This window comes from Plecotus auritus (genome assembly GCF_963455305.1).
Source record: "Plecotus auritus genome assembly, chromosome: 2".
Taxonomy (NCBI): domain Eukaryota; kingdom Metazoa; phylum Chordata; class Mammalia; order Chiroptera; family Vespertilionidae; genus Plecotus; species Plecotus auritus.
The window spans coordinates 102,725,289-102,752,518 of NC_137771.1; the positions used below are offsets into that span (position 1 = coordinate 102,725,289).

General features: G+C 44.9%; 1 protein-coding gene across 3 annotated transcripts in view; it reads right to left on the minus strand.

The window, feature by feature from the left end:
- Positions 1-792: 792 nt before the first annotated feature.
- RPIA (ribose 5-phosphate isomerase A) overlaps positions 793-27,230 on the minus strand; it is a 37,442-nt gene continuing 11,004 nt past the window's right edge. Inside the window, exons 4-9 of one of the 3 annotated variants that reach the window (XM_080658188.1) lie at positions 24,285-24,344; positions 18,347-18,411; positions 17,031-17,099; positions 16,206-16,347; positions 11,716-11,815; positions 793-1,662 (exon numbers count right to left, since the gene is read on the minus strand). In XM_080658188.1, the coding sequence (XP_080514314.1) occupies positions 1,565-1,662; positions 11,716-11,815; positions 16,206-16,347; positions 17,031-17,099; positions 18,347-18,411; positions 24,285-24,344 (534 nt within the window). In that variant the 3' untranslated portion in view covers positions 793-1,564. Of the gene's footprint in view, positions 1,663-9,240; positions 10,080-11,715; positions 11,816-16,205; positions 16,348-17,030; positions 17,100-18,346; positions 18,412-24,284; positions 24,345-27,230 lie in introns of those variants that run through there. The other 2 variants (XM_080658189.1, XM_080658190.1) reach the window with 2 other exon arrangements.

Here is a 27,230-nt window from a genome sequence, read left to right on the forward strand (position 1 = left end):
CCTAACATTATTTGGGAAAAACTGTTTTGTCTTGGGTTACTTACTCTGCAAAAACAGGATGTGGTTAATGTACTTAAAAGTGGTCTTGCACAAAGGGTCGGGGCTGCTCTCTGACCTCCCCCAGGAGAGAGGGCAGTTGCCGGCCGGCAATAAAGGCTCCCTAAATTTTAATTTGGTCTGGACTCCAGTGGTCTTTACTCGTGTTCGCTCCACAACACCTTCAGTCCTGATTAACTTTAATTCTGCAATTTAATTTAGGAGAAATTTAGATGTCAACCAATTTGTATCTACAATCCAATCTTCAAAACAGAGGGCAAGCCAACTGTCCCAAGTATTGTGCAAAGTCAGCATGGACAGATCAGGGTTCTCAGATGAGTCCCCCCCGTCCCATGAGACTTACCACTGAGTGCTCACAGCCTCTCCTGTCTATGAGGCTGTCTGAACAAGTCACTGCTCACTGGGCACACAATGAAGACTACAGTGGAGGGAATAAAGGTGAAATTCAGGTCACCCATGTCACTGCTTGTCAGCTGCCACAACTAAAGGTTTCACTAATATAAAACTTGGGAATAATTTGTGATTTGTTTAGCTGTGCTATACTCAACTAACAAAATAAAATTGACACCAAGCTCTCTCAGAAATAAAGGAAATATTTACCTACTCTTTGGCTCAAGATTTCTTGAGTAAATTCCACCCCTTATCAGAGATCCAATGTAAACCGGGTGAGCAAAATGGATTTCTACTTGACCACAAAACTGCTGCAAATTCTATAGTAAAGACAAAGGCTAAGAATGGCACCATATTTTTTATTCCAACCCTCAAACAATATAAAGAGGTAAGAACTTCTGATGCTGAGCCATGCAAGTAATAATAAAGGAACAGGTAAAATACTAACAACAAAAAGACAAGCATTTAAAAGTGTCTCATTTCAAGTGCTTCTGGCCACCTGCTTCCAATAGCAGGGTTCCGAGTGAAGCCCTGGCCTTCACAGAACCACCAGTTTCTCCCTGAAAGTTTACAATCACTGCACACCACACCCTACTTCTGTAAACCACACCTTGAAAAGTACAACAAGTACTGTGCGTAATCACAACAAAACTGAATCCCAGGAAGGAGCGAGGAAGAAAAGTGAGCTCTCATGCTTCCAGTAAGGTGTCAGGGAAGCACTGCTGCTGGGCCCTTCCTTTATCAGTTTAAAGAAAAATTCTGATTTACATAATTCACCAAACTCAATATTCAGAAGCTTAAACAGCAGGCTCACGTTAAAAGTTTAAAAGACAGTCCCCCTCTTTTTATTTTGGTAAATGCTTTATATAAAACATGAAATCAAGTTGTACCTTATTTTAAAAACACAGCATTTTTAATAGTAAAAATATATGTTTATACTTCTCTTTTTAAAAAAGACATTTAATAACAATACAAGAAGGCTGGATTTCACTCCCCACCCCACCCCACCCTGCCAGCAGGACCCTGGCACAGATACATTAAGGCAAAGGCTCCGGGAGAGGCGTGTCCACCTGCTGTGGGCAGGGATTCCAAGTGAGCACACTGCACACCTGTAGCATCAGCAGCAAGGCTTCTCCCGCATGTTCACTGAGCCGTCCTGCATCCCGAAGTAGACCCTCTCAGCCATGTTGATGAACAGACCAGTGTCCACCACACCTGCAGGACAAAGGACAGAAGGAAACATTAAGTTTCAGCTTCCCAAGGCAAGAAAAGAATCAAGGATCTCAGGTTCAGTAGGAGCAGCGACCATCAGCAACACTGGACAAATGAAAAGAGATTCTCATTATTTCCTCTTACAATTCCTTTCTCCCCTGCTTTCTACGCCCATATATAGCAAGCTCTCTTCTGCTCAGAGCCTTTGGTCATGCTGCTCCCTTTGTCTGCACTAGTCATCTTTGAGAGCTTCAAAGCTGCCTCTTCTCTGTTCTCCAGATGCCATATGACAAGTCATTTTCCAGTTGAAAGGTCTCCCATGACTACTCTACATAACCATTCCCAGGTACTCTAAATCACACTGTCAGCCTTACAGGTTTTCCCAGAGCCCAAGAGGATATTTGCAGTGTGTATATACAACCAAAGACCTCCATCAAATTCTATAAGCAACTCTCCAAATCAGTCAGAAGACAGACAACCTAGCAGAAAAATGGGCAAAAGACTCAGGAGATTCTCCACAAAAAAAAGTTATCCAAAATGGCAAATAAACATGAAAAATGGGGGTCAAACAAGACAAAAAGGAATGCAAATTATAACTATAAGACCCCACCAACTGCTCCCCAAGAAAGAGTAGGATGAAATTTGATGAGGATGAAAAAGACTTTTCTACACGTGAACAGAGGGAGTAATTGGCAAACCACTTTGGAAAATGTTTGTTGATATATTCTCTAAAGCCAAACATATTCATACCTAATGATCCAGCAATTCTACTCGTTATATAAGCAACTGTTAGGAATACATATGGTCATCAAAAAACATGTACAAGAATGTTCACAGCAGTACTTTCCCTAGTAGCTAAAAACTGGAAACACCCAAATCCTCTGCTCATCAAGAGCAGAATGAATGCCCTAGCCCGTTTGGCTCAGTGGATAGAGCGTCGGCCTGTGGACTGAAGGGTCCCAGGTTCGATCCCGGTCAAGGGCATGTACTTTGGTTGCGGGCACATCCTCAGTAGGGGGTGTGCAGGAGGCAGCTGATCGATGTTTCTCGCTCATCGATGTTCTAACTCTCTATCCCTCTCCCTCTCTGTAAAAACCCAATAAAATAAATTTTAAAAAAAGAGCAGAATGAATATGCAAACTTTCTTTCACACACATAAATATGATGGAATACTATTCAGCAATAAGAACTAACTACAAGTGTGAGCAACCTGTACTGAAAATATTTACATCATCCAGTTAACCCTAAACAATTGGGTGCCAACCTCCCTTAGAGCAGAAGACTGAAGTATAACTACAGTTGGCCCTCTGCATAAGCTGGACTAACCTTTGGGCAGCATGGATTTCAACCACTAATGTTAACTGAAAAATCTGCATATAAGTGGACTCACACAGTTTGAATCCTGTGTTGTTCAAGGGTCAACTATATGCACATATGCTACAATGAAATAATAGTGTTCAAGTATCAGAAAAAAGTTTAATGGGGAAAGTGGCACCTGCATAAGGTGCCATTAGGTAAATTGGTACAATCCATGCAGAGCAATTCAACACCATCTAGAACACAAGACACACTTATCCTTTGATCTAGTGACTCCCTTCTAGCAAAGGACTGGAAACAAATATCCCCTAATGGAGAGCTGGGTAAATAAAATATGCAATACTTATAAAATGAAATGTTACACATTATTTTATAACACTGGTTTAGTGGTGATAAACTCCTTTAGCTTTTTCTTGTCTGGGAAGCTCTTTATTTCTCCTTTGATTTTAGATGATAGCCTTGCTGGGTAGACTTGTCTAGGCTGAAGGTCCTTGCATTTCATCACTTTGAGTATTTCTTGATAATCCCTTCTGGCCTGAAAAGTTTCTGTTGAGAAATCAGCTGACAGTTTTATGGGAGTTCCCTTGAAGGTAACTTAACTGCTTTTCTCTTGCTGCTTTTAATATTTTCTCTTTGTCTTTAACCTTTACATCATTGGGGTCATCTTGTTTGGGACTCTGTGTTTCCTGGACTTGTGTATCTATATCCTACACCAAGTTAGAGAAGTATTCAGTCATTATTTCTTCAAATACATACTCAATTCCTTACTCTCTTTTCTAGTACCCGTATGATACGGATGTTGTTATGCTTCATGTTGTCCCAGTGGTCCCTTTAAATTATCCTCTAATCTACTTTTTGTTTCTAATTGGATGTTTTCTGCTACCTTGTCTTCCAAATCGCTGATTTAATCCTCTGCTTCATCTAATCTGCTGCTGATTCTTTCTAATGTATTCATTTGTTATTGTATTCTTCATTTCAGACAAATTCTTTGTGATTTCTATGTCATTTTTTATGCTTACTATCTCTTTAAGTTCTCACTGAGTTCATCTATTCTTCCCCTAAGTTCCTTGACCATCCTTATAACCATTGTTTTGAACTCTCTATCTGGTAGATTACTTGCCTCCATTTCATTTAGTTCTTTTTCTGAATATTTCTCCTGTTCTTGCATTTGGGGCATGTTTCTTTGTCTCCACATTTTGGCTGCCTTGCTGTATTCGTTTCTGTGTATTAGGCTGAACTGCTGTCTCCCATTCTTGGTAAGATGGCCTTATGTAGTAGGTGTCCTGTGGGGCTCAACAGCACAGTCTCCTTGATCACCTGAGTTAGGTGCTCTAGGAATGTCCCTTGTGTGGGTTATATGAACCCTCCTGTTTTAGTTGAGTCTTGACTGCTGATGACCCTTGGGCTGGCTATGTGTAGGGATGACCCTTGGGCTGGCTAACTGTGAGTGTTGAATGCAACCATAGTATATGAGGTACTGTGTGGGGGCTGACCCACAAGGCAGAATGTGCCTCAGGAGGGGCTGTTATCTGCAAAGATCTCCCTCTGGGTGTGTCACTTGTGGAGCTAATTTCTTGTGTTCAGATGTGGTCTGAAGCCTGACACTGGATGTACTGGTTCTGGGGCCTCTTGGGAGAAACACTGGTATAGGTCAATGCCAGTTGCTACCTATGACTGCCTATTTAGAGCTCCAAAGCAATCCGTAGTTAGTGGCTGCCTCTGCTGGGCATCAGTGCATATGGGAAGAGCCAAGCTGGGCCTGAGGCAGAATACCTACCACCAGAACTGAGCCTGGGGCAGGTCAGCAAAAGACACAGCACCCAAGACCCAGCTCCACCAGCTGGCTGCCTGTTTAACTCAGCCACTAAAATAGCCAGCGCTGCATGAGTTACATGAGGCAAGTTCTCAGAGAGTCACCAGGTAGCAACAATAGGTATTCTCCAGATCTATACAGGATTCAATATCAGTGCCAGTGCTGAGATTGAGGGAACTCAGCAAAAGTGTAAGGGTATCCAAGTCCAGCTGCCACCCTGCCAGGTGCCCATAAACCTTTGTTCTAAGGCAGGGTCTCAAGGAGTTATCAAAGTGAGGCCAGCATAGTTCATCAGGCTAAAACAGAGTAAGAATTGTTCATGCAGAGGGAGTGCTCTGCACAGGAACAGTGACCAGTCAGTGTGTGCAGGGAATAATGGTCTTCACTTGAAAGCCACACAACTAAGTCTCTCCCTATGTGTCTCCAACACCCCCTGAGTCTTCGGGCCCTCCTTGAGAGTCCCTCAAGAAAGACTGCAGGAAAAACCAAGATGGCGGCCTAGGTAAACACCTAAAGTGCTGCCTCGCACAATAATTTCAAAACTACAACTAAAAGAAAAAACGGACATCATCCAGAACCACAGCAAGGCTGGCTGAGTGGAAATTCTACAACTAGAAAGAAAGAGAAAAGCACACTGAGACTCAAAGGAGCTGCAGGAGGCAGAGGTACTGAGACATGCGTGCGCAGAGAGGACTGGCAATTGAGTGCTCAGCGGGCTTTCTCAAGTGGGAGGGAGACAAAAGCTCCCGACTGCACTGAACTCCAGTTCCGGGCAAGACTCTGGGGACCCAGACTCATATGTGGTGAAACTGGTCTGTCAGGAAAGAGAAAAGCACACTGAGACTAAGAAGAACTGCGGAAGGCAGAGGTACCGAGGCGCGCGCGGAGAGGGTGGGCAACTGAGTATACGGCTGGCTTTCTCAAGCGGGAAGGAGACAAAAGCTCCCGACTGCACTGAACTCCAGTTCCGGGCGAGACTCTGACAGGACCCAGACTCATTTGGGGAGAAACTGGACTGTCTGGCAGCAGGCGGAACTCGAGGGCGGCTTTCTCTCAGAGGTGTGTGCAGCAATTACCACGGGACACTGTGACACAGGGGCCTATTAGGGCAGGGCTGACGGGAAACCAATTTGTCTGCTCCGCCCCATCCAAGCTGAGCACAGAGGCTTTTGCAAGCATGGTCTCATAAGGGTATCTCCAGCACAGAAGTTCTCCCAGCTTAGACACAGCTGATCCTCACAGCCAATTGGCCTGGAGGTCAATTCCTCCCAGTGATACCAACAACAATCAAGGCTTAACGACAACAAGACTGTGCACACAGCCCACAAAGGGGTGCACCAAGAGTGTCCATCTCAGGTAACTGGGGAGGCCGACCCACTGGGCCCTATAGGACACCTGGCACACAAAGCCACTCTATCAACTCAGGGAAGCAACGAAATGCGGAGACAAAGAAACAGATCACAAATGAAAGAAATGGAGGAAAGCAAACGACTGGATATAGAGTTCAAAACCACGGTTATAAGGTTTTTCAAGAATTTTCTAGAAAAGGCCGATAAATTTAGCGAGACCCTCGAAGATATGAAAAAGGACCAACTAGAAATTAAACATACACTGACTGAAATAAAAAACATTATACAGAGACCCAACACAGACTAGAGGAACGCAAGAATCAAGTCAAAGAATTGAAATACAAAGAAGCAAAAAACACTCAACCAGAAAAGCAAAAAGAAAAAAGAATCCAAAAATATGAAGATCATGTAAGGAGCCTCTGGGACAACTTCAAGTGTACCAACATCCGAATTATGGGGGTGCCAGAAGAAGAGAGAGAGCAAGATACTGAAAACCTATTTGAAGAAATAATGACTGAAAATTTCCTCCACCTGGTGAAAGAAATAGACTTACAAGTCCAGGAAGCACACAGAACCCCAAACAAAAGGAATCCAAAGAGGACCACACCAAGACACATCATAATTAAAATGCCAAGAGCAAAAGACAAAGAGAGAATCTTAAAAGCAGCCAGAGAAAAACAGTTAATTACCTACAAGGGAGCACCCATACGATTGTCAGCTGATTTCTCAGCAGAAACTATGCAGGCCAGAAGGGAGTGGCAAGAAATATTCACAGTTATGAATAGCAAGAATCTACAACCAAGATTTCTCTACCCAGCAAAGTTATCATTCAGAATGGAAAGTCAGATAAAGAGCTTCATAAATAATAAAAAGCTAAAGGAGTTCATCACCACCAAACCAGTATTATATGAAATGCTGAAAGATATTCTTTAAGAAGAAGAAAAAGGTAAAGATAAAAATTATGAACAAATACATATCTATCAACAAGTGAACCTAAAAATCAAGTGAATAAAAAAATCTGATGAACAGAATAAACTGGTGAATATAATAGAATCAGGGGCATAGAAAGGGAGTGGACTGACAATACTTGGGGGGAAAGGGGTGTGGGGGGTGCGGGAAGAAACTGGACAAAAATCATACACCTATGGATGAGGACAGTCGGGGGGACGTAAGGGCAGAGGGTGGGGTGGGAACCAGGTGGAGGGGAGCTACGGGGGAAAAAAGAGGAACAATTGCAATAATCTGAACAATAAAGATTTATTAAATTAAAAAAAAAAAGACTGCAGCAGGAGCCCAGGCTGGCTGCAGCCAGCAAGGTGTGAGCATGGCAGGGTGGGGCCACAGAGTCAGGAGGGTGAGTCATGCAGTTATTTTAAAGAGAATAAGGAAGCTCTATTGACTATTCTGTATTAATCTCTAAGACAGGAAAAACTAGGAAGCAAAACCTGTATCTAGTGTGCTTCCACTTGTGTAAAAGGGCTGAGGCCAGGGAGGGTTGATTTGTTTACAGAAGAATGACTCAAGGACACAATTTTGGTAACACTGGCTGCCTGCAGACAAGAAAAGTTGGAGAGGTAGAAGAAAGAGATTCTTCACTGTTTACTCTTATAATATTAAACTATGTAAATTCAAAAGAATAAATAATATTAAACTTCTAAAGACACCCCCAAGCCCTAGCCTGTTTGGCTCAGTGGATAGAGCTTCAGCCTGAGGAAATGAAGGGTCCTAGGTTCAATTCCAGGGCACGTACCTCGGTTGCAGGCTCAATCCCTGGCCCTGTTCAGGGTGCTTGTTGGAGGCAACCAATCAATGTGTTCACATCAATGTTTCTCTCTCTCTGTCTCTCCCCCGCCCTTCTACTCTCTCTAAAAATCAATGGAAAAATATCCTCAGATAAGGATTAACCAAAAAATTTTTAAAAAATAAAGACACCCCCAATAAAACCAGTTATTTTCAATGAAAAGCCACCAGGTAGAAAATAAATCTGCTGAAACACAAAGGTCCCTGGAACTGAACTATGCGAACATGACTGGAGCCTCACAAAGATAAGCCAAGTGGCCACTCAAGACCCATCCTTTTCAAATTTCTGTAATACAAGGTGACCCAGGAGAAAGTCAAACCAGGTTCAGAAAATGTTTCAAAAAAAGAGCAGAGCCGAAACCGGTTTGGCTCAGTGGATAGAGCGTCGGCCTGCGGACTCAAGGGTCCCAGGTTCGATTCCGGTCAAGGGCATGTACTGTGGTTGCGGGCACATCCCCAGTGGGGGGTGTGCAGGAGGCAGCTGATCGATGTTTCTCTCTCATCGATGTTTCTAACTCTCTATCCCTCTCCCTTCCTCTCTGTAAAATATCAATAAAATATATTTTAAAAAAAGAGCAGAGATGAATGGCAGCAGTCTAAGGTCTCCTCATGTATGAAGGGCAGAGATGGCTCAGGATGGACATGGGGAAAGAACCCCAGCAGCTCTGACCCTTCTATAGAGCCTGTCTTCTCTAAGTATAACCCAATGAAACATCCAAGGGGATGCATGGTTCAGCTATCCTCTAAGTGACCTTATGATATCACATGGGACAAGGTAGGTGACAGGGACAGAAAGGGAAACTTGCCCTGCTTCTCCTACCTTGATCTTGGTCCAGCAGCAAGTATTACAATGGGCCAAATTGGGAAGAGGAAAAAAACAAAAACAAATCACATAGATGATCCTGGTCGCACTGTACTAATAATTTCATATATAGCCTCTTTTTTTTTTCATTTTCTTCCCTTTAAGTTCTTAAAATTTTAACAATCTCTAGGCTGTGACTTGTACTTGAGGTGAAGAGCAAAGTAGAGAAGAAATTTTCTCACAAAGGACATCTCAGTGCCTCAATAAGCCAACAAAGGTCTGACCAGGAGCAGCAGAGACACACAGTGGGACTGGGAGACCTTCCTGCAAAGGAGCAGTGCTGACAGTGGCAAGCTGTTTCCTACCTGCCCCCTGGGTTGCCTGTACTATCATTAAGGCAAATCCTCTTATTGTACTAACAGTGACCTCTATGTCTTATCTTCTTCCTGCTTCTTGGCTCTTTAGTTCTTCCACTAAAAACATAACACTGAGAGAATAAGCATAATTCAACAAATTTTTTTATTTAAAAACTAGTGGCCCAGTGCACAAAATTCGTGCACAGGGGCTGGGGGGGTCCCTCAGCCCAGTCTGCACCCTCTCAATCAGGGAACCCTTGGGGGACAACCCTCTCACAATCTGGGACCACTGGCTCCTAACAGCTCACCTGCCTGCCTGATCGCCCCTAACTGCCCCTACCTAATTGCCCCTAACCCCTCTGCCTGTCTGAACGATCACCCCTAACTTATCTGCCTGCCTGCCTGATCACCCCTAACTGCCCTCCCCTGCTGGCCTGATCTCGCCCCCGACTGTTCTCCCCTGCCAGCCTGATCTTGCCCCCAACTGCCCTCCCCTGCTGGCCTAATTACCCCTAACTGCCTCTGCCTGCCTGATCGCCCCCAACTGCCCTCCCCCGCTGACCTGATCTTGCCCCCAACTGCCCTGCCCTGCAGGCCTGATCTCTCCCCCAACTGCCCTCCCCTGCTGGCTTGATCTCACCCCCAATAACCCTCCCCTGCCAGCCTGATCTCACCCCAAACTGCCCTCCTCTGCTGGCCTGATCTCGCCCCAAACTGCCCACCTCTGCCGGCTTGATCTTGCCCCCAAATGCCTTAAAACCCCTCCTCAGCCCCCACCTTAGGTTCTGCCTTCGCCGTTCACCCAGATTAGGTTCTGATTAGTCAGTTTCTATACCAGTCAGCATCAAAAGCTCCGCCTCCTAGGCAGCCACTGGCTCCTCGCAGTTCACCCAGATTTGGTTCTGATTGGTCGGTTTCTATGCCAGTCAGCATCTCCGGGCCTGATCAGAGAGGTGGGGCTGATCAGCAGTCCCCACAGGGGCCTGGAGAGAAATAAGAGGCGCACTGCTAGAAGGCCCATAGAGAAAGAGAGAGGCAAGGGCTGATCAACAGCTGCCATGGAGGCTACGGATCAGACCCTGCTTCTCTCTCCAGGCCTCTCTCAGGGCCTAATCTGCAGCCCCCTCAGCAGTCAGTGCTGGGTCACCACGCCTGCAGTAGCAGTCAGTGTTGGGTCGCCAAGGCAACCCAGCACTGACTGCAGGACTGACTTCCAGTGTTTGGTCAAGCCTTCGGTCGATACAGTCACTGCCTTTTTATATATACAGAAACCTGGTAAAAAAATACTCAGTGGAAGCCTAAAATAGTGAACTAAAGTAAGGGTGGAAGAATTAGCTCTTTATTACATGACATATACTGACACCATTTTCAATCCCAAATACCATGGATACTTTAAAATTTAGCATTAATTAATGGTGAATATCTTTTCTTTCATTCATTAAACACTGCCTTGTGTTTTAACTCAATCCTCCCAACATCCTGTGAGGTTAGGTATTAGAATGAGCCTTTTACAGAGAAGGGACAGTAACTAACCCAGGGGTGGGCAAACTTTTTGAGACTCGAGGGCCACAATGGGTTCTTAAACTGGACCGGAGGGCCGGAACAAAAGCATGGATGGAGTGTTTGTGTGAACTAATATAAATTCAAAGTAAAGGAGCGGAGGGGAGTGCAAGAGAACCGGATAGAACAGCTGGATCCGGCCCGCGGGCCGTAGTTTGCCCACGGCTGAACTAACCACACCGGGGCCATGCTGATGGAGCAGGGCTGGGTCAGGGCCTGTGCTCTAGTAGTCTGTTCCAAGATCTACCCAGCCATTATCATATGCTAAACTGACCTTCTCTGCCACATTAGCCAGTTCTGGGCCTAGAATATTCCATGTCATGGAATATTGGCAGCTAGAACGTTAGTCTCTCAATATGTAAGACTAATATTTCCCAGCTCTCCCTCCTTCTTTTGATCCCCTTATATGAGTACTTAATAGCTCCTCCAATACACACTCATAACTCACCTCTACACTGCCCACCCAGCCTTACCCGGCCCAGACCTATGGTTCTTCACTGCTCCAAATGTTCATGTCAACAGCCCCTCTGTGACCTGGCTCTCAAAGAAATAAGGACTAAAAGTTCAGGCCTAGAGGCCACCTGGGACTCCCGTTTTGGTACTGTGGCCTTTTGGGCACATCCTTTAACCTTCCTCAATCTGTGTCCACTCTATAACTATGCAATCTAAGTGGGAGTCAAAGGAGACACCTATAAACACTCAGTTCAGGGTCCAGATTACACTATGCTGAGGCATAGCTCAAAAACTACTTCTATTCATGGAACTTCCCCACACTCCCCAAAAGACGCAACCTTGTACACTACAGACTCTTGGTATTCCTCTACAGAATTTAGCAAATGCCATCTTATTTGCAGGTATGACTCTATACAACCACAAAGTTTTCCTCTGGTTTATTCCATATTCTGTAGATGGGATCATTTCTATAACACATGGCACAATATCTTGCCTGTGGTCTGTATTAATGAATGTGGGTGAATGGAGTCCTTTTCCCCTACTGCTTAAGCAAAGGTCTTGGGAGGAAAGGCTCTATGAGGGGAGGGTGACCACCACCCATATTACCTGGGGTCATTTTGATAGCTGTGTTCACTTCACTCCATTTGTGCACCCGATCAAACTTCCAGTCCAGGATAAAATTCCCATTATCCGTCACCACGGGACCCTAGGAAGTAATTTTCCACATTTTCCAAGGATGAAGATACAGGTAGGTAGAGAGGGGCAGGAAAGTGGAACCAATAACCAAAGACACTTATCCTAACTAACCCACTCCAAGCAGTACTCCCACCTCATGCTTTCCAGAAGGAAGTGTTGTGAAGCAGTACCGAGCAAAAGCTTTGAGGTCAGGACTTGAGTGTAGACCTTAGAGGAGCCACTGACTCCTGTGAGCCTCAGATTCCTCAACTGCAGAAAGGGAGCTTGTGATACTTTACAAGGCTGCTTAGGTATAAACCACATGGGTAAGCATTTACCACAGTGAATGCTCACAGTGAGAGTTTAATACTTCTTAGCTACCAACATGGCACGATATTCTCAGAGCTTCCCATTAAGTACCAGCAATAATGTAAAATGAGACAATGTTATTTCACAATTCAATTAGGCAGCCCCATCAAAAAGAAGCAGAAATGGGTTCTGAGGTCAAACAGGTAGGAGGTAGTTGCAGTTAATCCAGAATTCCTCAATAGGATTGGGCACAAGAAAATGTTTAGGACCACAAATGCTGACAGATCACTACAAAGACAAAGAAACTAGGACTCCCCTGCAGACTGGAGGAGAAGGGGTGGGTGCTCAGTTAAGAGGTCCACAAAGGCATGATGCTGAGGCTCTTGTCTAGAATAACCCCAGTTATGAAGGAGAACCTCTAACAATCTCTTCCTGGCCTTTCAGCTAGAAAGGGAGCCAGAGTCAGATCTCTATGCAACCACTATGATTAGGACAATGATTTTTAAGTCACAAAAACACCAGGAAGAAAACATATCAAAATAAAAATGGACCAGCTAGCATAGCTCAGTGGTTGAGCATCAACCTATGAACCAGGAGGTCATGGTTCGATTTCAGTCAGGGCACATGCCCAGGTTGCAGGCTCGATCCCTACTGGGGAGCATGCAGGAGGCAACCCATCAATGATTCTCTCTCATCATTGATGTTTCTATCTCTCTCAATCTCTCTCCCTCTCCTTTCCTCTCTGAAATCAATAAAAATAGATTTAAAAAAATAAAAATGTACCAAGAAAGATTTAGAGAATCTTTCTTTTCTATATCCTACAAGCTTTTTATATACAGTGGAACATCAGTTCTCAAACTTCATTCATTCCAGAAGGCTGTTGGAGAAGTAATTTGTTCGAAAACTGAATCATTTTTTTCCCATTAGAAATAATGTAAATTGCATTAATTCTTTCCAGACCCATAAATGATTCCGTTTTAACCTTTCTTATATACAGTACATGTACTACTATATAATGTACTACTTAATCTATAAACACTTGTTTTCTTAAATTTACTTGAAGCACCCTACTAGCCTTAAATGAATAACTTTCAGCACTGGTTCTACAGGTGTCTTTCAGGAGGTCAGTATGTGGCATCTTCGCTTTTTCACATCTTTACCTCCAAAATGCTATCACTGATGCCCTTCAATTCTTAATGATAGCTTTGCTGGGTAGAGAAATATTGGTTGTAGGTTCTTGCTATTCATCACTTTGAATATTTCTTGCCACTCCCGTCTGGCCTGCATAGTTTCTGTTGAGAAATCAGCTGACAATCGTATGGGTGCTCCCTTGTAGGTAATTAACTGTTTTTCTCTGGCTGCTTTTAATATTGTCTTTTTGCTCTTGGCATTTTAATTATGATGTGTCTTGGTGTGGTCCTCTTTGGATTCCTTTTGCTTGGGGTTCTGTGCACTTCCTGGACTTGTAAGTCTATTTCTTTCAACAGGTGGGGAAAGTTTTCGGTCATTATTTCTTCTAATAGGTTTTCAGTATCTTGCTCTCTCTCTTCTTCTGGCACCCCCATAATTCGGATGTTGGTACGCTTGAAGTTGTCCCAGAGGCTCCTTACATGATCTTCATATTTTTGGATTTTTTCTTTTTGCTTTTCCGGCTGAGTGTTTTTTGCTTCTTTGTATTTCAAATCTTTGACTTGATTCTTGCGTTCCTCTAGTCTGCTATTGGGTCTCTGTATAATATTTTTTATTTCAGTCAGTGTATGTTTAATTTCTAGTTGGTCCTTTTTCATATCTTTGAAGGTCTTGCTAAATTTATCAGCCTTTTCTAGAAAATTCTTGAAAAATCTTATAACCGTGGTTTTGAACTCTACATCCAGTCGTTTGCTTTCCTCCATTTCTTTCGTTTGTGATCTGTTTCTTTGTCTCTGCATTTTCGCTGCTTCCCGGAGTTGGTCAAGTAGCTTTGTGTGGTAGGTGTCCTATAGGGCCCAGTGGGTCGGCCTCCCCAGTTACCTGAGGTGGACACTCTTGGTGCACCCCTTTGTGAACTGTGTGCTCAGCCTTGTTGTAGTTAAGTCTTGATTGTTGTTGGTATCACTGGGAGGAATTGACCTCCAGGCCAATTGGCTGTGAGGATCAGCTGTGTCTATGCTGGGAGAACTTCTGTGCTGGAGACAGCCTTATGAGACAAGACTTGCAAAATTGCAAAAGCCTCTGTGCTCAGTTTGGATGGGGTGGAGTCTCAGGGCTGAGCAGACAGCCTTGGCTTCCCATCAGCCCTGCCCTATGACGCCCCTGGGTCTCAGTGTCCCTCGGTAATCACTGCAAGCACCTCTTAGAGAAAGCCGCCCTCGATTTTCGCCTGCTGCCAGACAGTCCAGTTTCTCCCCCAATGAATCTGGATTCCCAGATTCTCGCCTGGAATTGGAGTTCAGCGCAGTTGGGAGCTTCCGCCTTCCTCCCGCTAGAGAAAGCCAGCGGCACACTCAGCAGTCAGTCCTCTCTGCGCGCACTCGCCTCCAGACCTCTGCCTTTCGCAGCTCCCCTGAGTTTCCGTGCGCTCCTCTCTTTTCCCGACAGTCCAGACTCCCCCCCGTATGAGTCTGGGTCCCCAGGGTCTCACCCGGAACTGGGGTTCAGTGCAGTCGGAACTGGAGTTCAGCGCAGTCGGGAGCTTCCGCCTTCCTCCTGCTAGAGAAAGCCAGCGGCACACTCAGCAGTTAGTCCTCTCTGCAAGCACTTGTGCGCGCCTCCAGACCTCTGCCTTTCGCGGCTCCCCTGAGTTTCCATGTGCTCCTCTCTTTTCCCGACACTCCTGACTCCCCTGGTATGAGTCTGGGACCCCAGGGTCTCGCCCAGAACTGGGGTTCAGTGCAGTCAGGAGCTTCCGTCTCTCTCCCGCTAGAGAAAGCTAGCCAGGCACTCAGCCGCCCGTCCTCTCTGCGCGCGTCTCCGTACCTCAGCCTTTTGCAGCTCCTCTGAGTCTCCGTGTGCCCCTCTCTTTCCTTCTAGTTGTAGAATTTCCACTCAGCCAGCTTTCCTGTGGTTCTGGATAATGTCCGTTCTGTCTTTTAGCTGTAGTTTTGAAATTGTTGTGCGAGGCAGCAGTTTAGGTGTTCAGCTATGCCGCCATCTTGGTTTCTCCATTTTGTGAGCACTTTCACAGCCTTAGCAACAAGAGCACTATTGATGGCCTCTTTACCGTATGTTTTAAAATTGTGCTAACTGTCCATTTTGTCAGTAACAAAAGCTAAAAAAAAAAACACAAAAATATTCACAGCACAATTTCCTGAGATGTTAACAAGGCAAGGCTTATTGTGAAAATGACCCATACTGGCACATTCTCTCCTCTGTTTGTGGCCTGAGAGATGCTTTCCATGCTGATATATCAGCATAAAAGGGTTGTCAGGTTAAGAACTAAAGTTTTGTTACAACTTGGTCAAGAACTGAATTGTTTGAGATGGGAGCCTTTTGAGCACAGAGGTTTGACTGTAAATATGTTTTTCACTATAGTTAGTTTTTAGACCATTACTTTTGCTTTTTTGTTTATTTATGGGTAAGAAAAACAAGTTCAGAGTAACCCACCTTAGAAGCTGAAGGATTAAGTATCTAGAATCTATTCCTAAGGAGGGGTTCACATCCCCCAAGAAATTCTACTTCTTGTCAAATTTTGTCACAGAATGAGAAAAGAGGAAAACAGAAAATTATACCATGAACTCTGAAAAACTTTATGCTCCAGGGGCTTCCCCAAAGCCCAGTTTAGCAGATGTTAATCAGAGTGGTCCAGGGTTCAGGTACAAAGGTCAGATCACCCGAGGAGTATCAGCCCCAACAAGAGACAGAGAGAAAGAATCGTTTCCCCACTTGTACAGAAGATACACACTGCATTAAGTCTTATCTACAAGAGTCTGAATATAGGAACTAATAAAGAAGCACTCTACAAATAAAGAAACCAATTTAAAGTAAATAAAGGCTTGCTGCCCATCAGGCCCAGAGGACCTAATGAAACAGAAGGAGTACACTGAGAGCCTGGGGATACAAGGACTTTCCCAGAACTGATGCAGACACAATACTGAGACCCTGAACTGTCCTCAAGAAACCTCACCGCTACTTACTGCCTTGTTGACGGCCATTCGAAGTTCAACCACACCCCCGAACTTCTGAGTCACAGCTCGGCTCACTGGGACATAAGCCATGGGGATGACCTCGATGGGGATTCCCTTGTGCCACTGATCCCCAAGGTTCTTTGAATCTTTCCTGGAAACAGAGTGAAAAACTACAATAAATATAAATAAGCTCAATGGTACAGATAACACCAAATTCAGGAATGGTGTTAATTTATATGGTGAAATGGCAAAGGAGGCAAACAGGGATAATACACAGAGGTTTTAAATGCATCTGAAGTAACAATAACAAAAATGTGCAAATTTAATTATGACTAGTTTTGTGTGATATACAGGTGTTTATTATTTATGTTCTTCCCACAACTATACTTCACAAGTAAATACTTAAAAAAAAAAATAACAGCCTCAGCATAAGTCCTCTCCCAGACTCCTTGAAGGAGAACCTGAGAGACGGGTCAGACTGTCCACAACAGGAATCACACGTGACCCTGGAGGAAACAGGGTGTGCTGAGTCACTGCCTGTGGGCAGTGCTTGCCTAGCTTCCTCTGAGGCTCCCTGGGAGGATCAAATGAGTGACATATGAGGACATGCTCTGTTGACAAGGGAGACAAGCTGCTCCTCCTTCCAAAGGACACTTAAAGAGCAATGTCTCCCTTCAGCATGAAAGCAGATCGTAACACTCCTCGACACTGCCAGGCACGAGTCTCAAAGTCAGACAGTCCCTCCAGGTCTCTAGTTCCTCCTCTGTAAAATGCAGATGAGGCCCAAGTCTGACTACCTCCTTGGTGGACAGTTCAGAACACTAAACACTATACCTAAAGTCAGCAATCACGATGAAGCGACTGGCATAGCCCGCCACAATCTTCTCCTGGGTCAGGCAGCCTCTGGGAATGGGAAGAAGAAAGTAAACACAGGGCTAAGATAAAAACTGGATTTGAGAACTAGTCAGATACAGAAAATCCAAATTCACTCAATTCTGGTACTTAAAGAGAACCTCACTTTTTAATTCTTAAAGGACATGACCCATCCTGCTATGCAATGAATTGAATTGTGTCCCACCCAAATTCTAAAGTTAAATCTCTAACCTGCATGTGACTGTATTTGGAGATGGGCCTCTAAGGAAGTAATTATGGTTAAATGAGATCATATGGGTGCGGCCCTGGTCCAGTAAGATGAAAGTCTTAATGATCAGAGAGTTTACTTACTCTATCCCCTCACCATGTGAAGACACAGTGAAAAGGCAGCCACCTTCAGTTAAAGAGCCTTAAGAACTAAGAAATTTCTGTTGTTGCAGCCACCCAGGTAGGCTATGGTGTTTTGTTACGGCAGCCAAAGCTAAGACACACTCTTTCCACCACATGGACCACCTTGTGTCTGGGAGAAACCCAGATATGAGACAATGGTTCTCAGTTAGACCGGGCCAAATGCCATCTACGATGCATATGTGAGGAAGTCCCAAGCTTAGGGAAATGTCATCTGAGCATAGGGAGGGGTCTATAGCTTGAGAAGAAAGGTAAGCTTGGAAGAATCTGGCTTATAGGCTATTTGCTTGGAAGAATCTGGCTTATAGGCTATTTGACAGTCAGGGTGATGAAGCAGAGAGCACAATGAACTTTTAAATAAATTTTGTGTCATTTCAGATTCTACTTGATTATAAGAACCAGCAGAACAGGAAATTCTGCAACTCACCCTTTCCTAACCCCCAAATCACCACTTAAGAAACACCTGATGTTTTCTAAATGAATGACTACATACATCACTAAGTACTCAGAGGTAAGAGCAGCTGTAAAGCAAAGATCACACACTGGTGCCCACAGACCTAGTAATCTAGCCCCAGTAACATGCTTGTTTAGCTCACATAATTTTAAAGCTTGAAATCACAGAAGAATGTGGACATGGAGAACCTGTTAGGATGAATAATCTCACAGAATAGGCCCAGGTTCCTAGTCACCAAATTCTGCAACTAATGACCAGAAATGCCAATTTGGCTCTCCAGCCATAGCTCTTGGCATCCTATCAGAAAGACAAACTCGGGTACGTCACAGTGGCAATTTGCTTCTTCTGCAATCCATTTTGCTTTGCTAAGAATTAACTGGCAGATACTCCTTAGCAAGAAAGTCACAATACTCACCCACCACCCTTGATGAGATTGAGATCAGCATCTACTTCATCAGCACCATCGATGGCGAGGTCGATCTGTATTGGGAGAAGGAAAGATAGAAAAGCCACTATGCCTTTGAAGGGAAGGCTCTGTACCAAGCTTGAGCATGCAATAGCTTATCAGACCCTCAGCAGCCCACCCAACTAGCTAGGCACAGGTATCTGCTTTTAACCAATCAAGACCCTAAGGCTCTGAGAGGTTAAACTGTTCTCCTAGAGTCACCGGGAAACAAGCATGGGGCCTGGGAACCACCCTTGGGTCCAGCTCTTACACACTCCCTTTTCTCACTGAAGGGCTTCTCTGTGAACAAGTTGGAATTATGGGGATCATGCAACCTCAATATGGGTGACATCACCCCCAAGTATAGAAACATATATACATGTATCTGTGGTATTGAAATGTCATGGAGGAAGGGAGGAGATCATAGAAAAGAGGCTGAGAAATACTGACACAGAAGTCTCCATACTAGTGTGGCAAACACAGGACATTTCAAGTGGACAAAGAAGACCCATAAAGAGTTATAAAGCTGACACACAGTTGCTGTGATCCAGAATTTGAAATTACCTGAGGAACCTTATGGTCCTGCCAAAGTGCCTTTTGGGGTTGCCCACTCTTCCATTAGAAAGCTCCATTACTAGCCCCAAATGCGGTCAAAGGGCAAGTTAATTAATTTACCTTTCAAAACTCGGAATCAAGGAAGCTATCCTATATAATAAAAGCCTAATATGCGAAATGAATGGAGGGCAGCGGTGACTGCTGCAGCTGGCTCAGCTGCGCGGGCTGTGCCCCCTCCCAGCCTATGAGAGGAGGTTTAATCACTGCTCTGGTGACATCTGCATTAAATGAGGGCGGGCGTGGTGGAGAAAAAGGATGCCCCAACAGATGGAGAAAGAAGCCCTCTGATTAGTGTAAGGTGACTTCATCACTCCTCACAGCATGCCTTGGAGCAGGGGTGGGCAAACTTTTTGACTCAAGGGCCACAATGGGTTCTTAAACTGGACCGGAGGGCCGGAACAAAAGCATGGATGGAGTGTTTGTGTGAACTAATATAAATTCAAAGTAAAGGAGCGGAGGGGGCAGCAAGAGAACCCTCCACTCTTTCGGCTCCGCAGGCCGGATAGAACAGCCAAACGGGCCGGATCCGGCCCGCGGCCCGTAGTTTGCCCACGGCTGCCCTGGAGGAAGGTGTCACTGGCTCTGTCCTGCAGGAGAATGACGTTCCAGTGACCCAAAGACTGTACAAGGCAGAGGTGAAGAGACCAGGACCCTGATATGGAACCTTCACCACTGGCCCGGTGCTTTTCTTTACTCCTATATCTTGGACAACTTCACTTCCCACCTGCGTGAACATTCTGCCAGCCCAGCACATTCTCTGTTACCTGCCCTCCCAGGAGAAACCAAGATGGCGGCATAGGTAAACACCTAAACTGCTGCCTCACACAACAATTTCAAAACTACAACTAAAAGACAAAATGGACATCATCCAGAACCACAGCAAGGCTGGCTGAGTGGAAATTCTACAACTAGAAGAAAAGGGAAAAGCAAACTGAGACTCAGAGGAGCTGCAGGAGGCAGAGGTACTGAGACGCGCGCACGTGCGCAGAGAAAACTGGCAACTGAATGCGTGGCTGGCTTTCTTAAGCAGGAGGGAGACAAAAGCTCCCGGCTGTGCTGAACTCCAGTTCTGGGCAAGACTCTGGGGACCCAGACTCATTCGGGGAGAAACTGGACTGTCTGGCAGCGGGCGGAACTCGAGGGCGGCTTTCTCTCAGAGGTGCTTGCAGTGATTACCACGGGACACTGAGACATGGGCCTATTAGGGCAGGGCTGATGGGAAACTAAGGCTGTCTGCTCTGCCAAGAAACTCCGCCCCATCCAAGCTGAACACAGAGGCTTTTGCAAGTCTTGTCTCATAAGGGTGTCTCCAGCACAGAAGTTCTCCCAGCTTAGACACAGCTGATCCTCACAGCCAATTGGCCTGGAGGTCAATTCCTCCCAGTGATACCAACAACAATCAAGGCTTAACGACAACAAGACTGTGCACACAGCCCACAAAGGGGTGCACCAAGAGTGTCCACCTCAGGTAACTGGGGAGGCTGAGCCACTGGACCCTATAGGACACCTGGCACACAAAGCCACTCTATCACCTAAGGGAAGCAGTGAAAATGCGGAGACAAAGAAACAGATCACAAATGAAAGAAATGGAGGAAAGCAAACGACTGGACATAGAGTTCAAAACCACGGTTATAAGGTTTTTCAAGAATTTCCTAGAAAAGGCTGATAAATTTAGCGAAACCCTTGAAGATATGAAAAAGGACCAACTAGAAATTAAGCACACACTGACTGAAATAAAAAATTTTATTCAGAGATCTAACAGCAGACTAGAGGATCGCAAGAATCAAGTCAAAGATCTGAAATACAAAGAAGCAAAAAACACTCAACCAAAAAAGCAAAAAGAAAAAAGAATCCAAAAATATGAAGATCATGTAAGGAGCCTCTGGGACAACTTCAAGCGTACCAACAATCGAATTATGGGGGTGCCAGAAGAAGAGAGAGAGCAAGATACTGAAAACCTACTAGAAGAAATAATGACCGAAAACTTCCCCCACCTGGTGAAAGAAATAGACTTAAAAGTCCAGGAAGCGCACAGAACCCCAAACAAAAGGAATCCAAAGAGGACCACACCAAGACATATCATAATTAAATGCCAAGAGCAAAAGACAAAGAGAGAATATCAAAAGCAGCAAGAGAAAAACAGTTAGTTACCTACAAGGGAGCATCCATAAGATTGTCAGCTGATTTCTCAACAGAAACTATGCAGGCCAGATGGGAGTGGCAAGAAATATTCAAAGTGATGAATAGCAAGAACCTACAACCAAGATTTCTCTACCCAGCAAAGCTATCATTCAGAATTGAAGGGCAGATATTGCGCTTCACAGATAGGAAAAAGCTAAAGGAGTTCATCACCACCAAACCAGTATTATATGAAATGCTGAAAGGTATTCGTTAAGAAGAGGAAGAAGAAGAAAAGGTAAAGATAAAAATTATGAACAACAAATACATATCTATCAACAAGTGAATCTAAAATTTAAGTGAATAAAAAAATCTGATGAACAGAATAAACTGGTGAATATAATAGAATCAGGGGCATAGAAAGGGAGTGGACTGACAATTCTCAGTGAGGGAAGGGGTGTGGGGGGTGCGGGAAGAGACTGGACAAAAATCGTACACCTATGGATGAAGACAGTGAAGCGGGGGGGTAAGGGCTGAGGGTGGGGTGGAAACCAGGTGGAGGGGAACTATGGGGGAAAAAAGAGGAACAATTGTAATAATCTGAACAATAAAGATTTATTAAATTTAAAAAAATAAAATTAATAAAATTAAATTTTAAAAAAAGCCTAATATGCTAAGTGTCCAGTCATCCGGTCATCCATTCAACCAATCAAAGCGTAATATGCTAATGATATGCTACAGCCGCTCAACTGCTCGCTATGATGTGCACTGACCACCAGGGTGCAGACAGTAGTCCAGTCACTATGACGTGCACTGACCACCAGGGGGCAGATGCTCTGACCGGTATATTAGCTTGCTGCTGGGGTCCAGCCGATCGGGACTGAGCAAGATGGGCCGGACATGCCCTGGAGCCCTCCTGCGGTCCCTCCCCAGCCGGCCAACCTCCCGTGTCCCTCCATGCCCCGATTGTGCACCAGTGGGATCCCTCGGCCTGGCCTGCGCCCTCTCACAATCCAGGACCCCTCAGGGGATATCGGAGAGCCGGTTTCAGCCTGATCCTGCAGGCCACTCCCCTTGGGAGGTTGCCAGATGGAGGGCTCATGGCAAAATATAATTGTAACTTAAGCAGCTCTATCTCTGCTTTGAGCATCATATGTAATAAAAGCCTCATATGCAAAGTGTCTGGTTGTCTAGCAGCCATTCAACCAATCAAAGCGTAATATGCTAATGATATGCTAAGGCCGCTCAACTGCTCACTATGATGTGCACTGACCACCAGGGGGCAGACAGTCGACAGGTCGAGTAGCCGCTATGATGTACACTGACCACCAGGGGGCAGACGCTCTGACCGGTAGGTTAGCTTGCTGCTGGGGTCCGGATGATCAGGACTGAGCAAGACAGGCTGGACATGACTTGGAGCCCTCCTGAGGTCCCTCCCCACTGGCCAACATCCCATGTCCCTTCCCGGCCCCAACTGTGGATGGGAAGTAATCAACCAAAGACCATCCTATATAGTAAAAGGCTAATATGCAAATCGACCAAACAGCAGAACAACTGGTCGTCATGATGCGCACTGACCACCAGGGAGCAGACGTTCAACGCAGGAGAGCGCCAGTCAGCCAGAAGCCCGGCTCACGGCTGGCGAGCGCAGAAGCCTCTCCCACCTCCACGGTAGCACTAAAGATGTCCGACTGCCAGCATAGACCACCTCCCTCCCCGAGTGCATGAATTTCATGCACCGGGCCTCTAGTATATTTATATTTCCCATCGCTCCTGGTATTCTACATGGACAATGTGAGAGTTTCGAGTATGGTTTTTAAAAATAGCAAGAGAAAACCTCAGGGTGCAGATTCAGTTCAAGCTGTAGTTGGAAGGTGCTTGGTGCAGCTGCTGGGGCACAGGAGGAAGACCCACAAAGCTTCAGGCATGCACCCTTGCTGCCATCTCTTACCGATGTGCCCTTTATCCTAAGTCACGGCCTGCATAGCCCCTGGTCCAGGCTTTGCCTGGGCAACTGACTCTCCAGGGCCTGGAAGGTGGCAGCCCTTTCTGTTGGGATGGCAGGACCATATTCAGGCTAACCTACTCTCCTAACAGTATTCAACAGCTAATTCCACCTGTGCCAGCTCTGCCCACAAATTTCTCCCAATGAGCCTTTCCATGGTTCTTGCTAAGCCCTCTGAAGCCCATGTGCCTCATGACAACTAGACCACCACCAAGCTCCAACCACCAGCCTGGTTTTGGACTGTCATAACCCTGCCTGACTCCGCCAATGCAGCCTTGTCCTCTTTCCCTTCCCCCACTACATCAGTGTATTCCACCTCTCGGTCCTAATCACCCCAGCCAGCCTGGGTACTGTCCACATACACCCATGTGCCTGCCCAGAACTGCTCCTGTGGTGCCCATCTATCCCTCTCCAGAATGTTCTCTCCGGCTCTTGTCACCTAGCCTTCACAGTTCCACTCATCTTTACCTCTTCCCACAAAGCCCTTCTAAGTAGCATCACTCTAGAGCTAGAGGCACCTGATTCATACTGAGGCTCCACTACTTACAAAAAGCATGGCCTTGGGCAAGTGGCTTGCCCTCTCTGTGCCTTTTTCATAGCCTTGGAAAAGGTGGGTACATAATGGTACCCACCCTCAAGACTACTGGAGATTAAATAACTTAGCACTGGTACAGCACTAAGCAAAGTATCTAGTATTCAGTAAGGGCTCAGTAACTGCTAACTATGAGCATGCTACTCACCTTCTCAACTTCAGCCTCCTGATTGACCAGGTGTGTAATCATCTTGACCATAAAACTCACTGTAACCCATTTCCACATGAGCGTGGCACCTCAGATGATCACTTCTCTTCTCCACATGGTGGTAAGCCCCGTGGGCTGACTATCATACATCTGTCCAAGGACTGAAGGAAGAAGCCCTGGGTGCAGCCAGGGCTCACCTAACCCCCTTCATGACACTCAAACTGAACTCTCACAGTTAAACCAAAGGGAAGGTAATGGAAACCAAACACCGCTCTGCTTGTGACCTCAGCCAGGATTAATACTCAAGGTCTCCAGAGAACAGCTGATATGATGAACTGACCTCTCTCCTACACGCAGCAGATACCCTGACCCATAGACAAACGACAGCCACAAAAAAGGAGACAGCAAGACAGAGCAGCCAGTCTCTTACCTCTGGGTGTCGGTCCAGGTCACTGAGTGTTAAGCCGTACTGCAGGATCAGCTGACGGGCCTGCAGAGGACAGGGAAAAGCACCCATGATCACTTACTTTGAGCACGTGGCAAGGATTTGCAGAATTCCGTTGGATTTCAGTGTCAAACACTGAGTCCTGACCAAGGCTCCCTCCCAAATCAAATCCAAACCTGGCTAACCAGGAGACAGGAGATCTAGACCCATGAAATGCAAAGCTAAGCAAGCTACTTCATCCTAGAGCTAGAAGGCAGCAACCCAGCACTAAGCCTCAGTCCAGTGCCAGCTCACAGCTCTTTCTCAGTGGCTTCCTATTGAAGACAATGCCTCCTAAAGCAATGGAGTTTTTTTAAAAAACTTCCTAAATTAAGAACCAAATCTATAAAAATATTAGAAAAAAATGTTTTAAACTCTAACAGTGGTGTGGCTCAGTGGTTGAGCATCAACCTATGAACCAGGAGGTCAGGGTTCGATTCCCAGTCAGGACACATCACTGGGTTGCTGGCTCGATCCCCAGTAGCGGGTATGCAGGAGGCAACTGATCAGTGATTCTCATCATTGGTGTTTCTCTCTCTCACTCTCCCTTCCCCTAAAATCAATAAAAATATGTTTAAAAATAAAAATGAAAAACAAAAATCCAACAATGTGGAAAAATGACTGAAGATGACTAAGAATTGATAATGGAGTGATTCCCAGGCTATACTATTGAGTAAAAATAAGCAAAGAACATATCCTCGGAGGAGTGCATAAAGGTAGGACTTCTGGAATGGCTAAGTGGCTCAGCAAATTGAGAGGCCAGCCTGGGAGAGACAGGATGTTTGTGGGGAAAAATCAGCACCACTGACTTTATAGACATGCCTATGGTTAACCTTTAAGAGGCTGCTGAACAAGCGGAGAGTAGTGGTGGCCGCCACCACATGGCCCTGTGCGGGACTCACAACTGGAATAACTGCACATGAACATTGACCACCCAACTCCAGGAGGACTCACGTTCACATCATTGCTCACAACCTGCAAACTAACCAAAGGATGTAAAGTTCCTTTCAAAGGCATGCCTTGAAAATATTTTCTGCTTAAAATGAAAAGCACCTGAGATTAAGAATCAGGTCTAGGTTTTAATCTTAAATAAACCAGCTACGTAACCCCTGGCAAACTTTCTCATCTATAAAAAGATGGGGATGGATGAAATGACCAACATAAATCTTCACATCCAAAATTTAAGAATAAAATACAAAGACCCTGGAATTTGCAATACGTGGACTTTATTTGAATCCTGGTTCAAACTGTAAAAAAATATTTTTAAGGATAAGACAAGAGGGGAATTTTGAACCCTGGATTTATATTTGATGCTATTAAAGATTACTGTTACATTTTTAAAGTATTGTTGGGATATTTAAAAGTCTCCCTAGTTTTCAGACAGCCATAATGAAATATACAATGAATTGACACTATGACTGAGATGTTTCAAAATAAACAAGGTGGATAAGAATGGGGTACAGATAAAAATAAATTGGCCATCAACTGATAATTGTTCAAACTGGGTAATGGGTACATGGAAATACATTATATTGTTCTTTAGCCTTTCTGAAGTTTGAAGTTTTCCATAATAAAAGGCTAAAATAAAATGCTGACTGAAAAAAATGAAAGTTAAAAAAAAAACAGATAATTTTTTAAAAATATATTCTTATTGATTTCAGAGAGGAAGGAAAGGGAGAGAGAGATGGAAACATCAATGATGAGAATCATTGATCGACTGCTGCCTGCATGTCCCTCACTGGGGATCGAGCCTGCAACCCAGGCATGTGCCCTTGACTAGAATCGAATCCAGGACCCCTCAGTCCACAGGTTGACGCTCTATCCACTAAGCCAAACCAGCTAGGGCGATTTTATTCTAATTAAAGAGAAACATAATGATGGGAGAAAACAATAATAAAAATGGCACTGCTTAATTATTTCCAAGTACCTAGATTTCTCCAAAATAGTACTGGAGAAATCCTAGTTCCAGAACTCGAGACTATAAACACATTGGGAATACCTCAAAGGCAGCCTCCAAGATGACCCCCAATTATCCCCTCTTGGTATTCATGCCATTGGGTAACTCCTTCCCACAATGTCCCAGGGCTGGTCTGTGTGCCCAATGCCACAGGGGAGATGGCATGACACTGCTGAGGCAAGTTTATACAGAGTCCAAAGGGGGCTAGGGGTGTGACATGCTCAAGCCTCCTCTTCTCCTTCCCTCCTCTCCTTCCTTCCCTCTCTTATAACACCCTCTATGGCCTTAAGACACTGAGACAGCCCTGGGCAAAGGCCTTCTACCCAACAGCCTATGAAGAACTGAGGCCTGCAAACCCCCATGTGACTGAGCCTGGAAGCAGATCCTTCAACCATGTTGAGTCTTGAGATGAGTGCAACCCTGACCAACAGCTTGACTGCAACCTGACGAGAGATCTGAAGCCAGAACCATCCAGATTCCACCCAACCAAACCATCTAGATTCCTGACTCTTGGAAACTACAAAATAATAAATGTTAGTTGTTTGAAACTGCTAAGTTTGGGGGTAATTTGTGCCATAGCAACAAGTACTTACTACAGTTGGTTGGAAAAATGACAAAACTGCATATAGTTCAGGTAATAGTTTATCATGCAAATAAAACTGTGATATACTATGATTTCCTATTAATTTTATATACTTTAGAAACAGTACCAAACTGTATTCAAATATGAAAAATGGATGCAAGAAAAATGTTCTATCACGATTCCTAGGGGAAAAGTCCCGTGTAAATATATCATTTTATTTAACTTTTCTTAAGTTCAAAGCACCACTTGACTGTGGTACTATTTGATGAAGATATCCTCTCTGTCCATCTAGGCTGCAGCAGAGTAGGAAAGAACACATTTCAAACACCTTGTTACCCTACAGCAGTTAGCG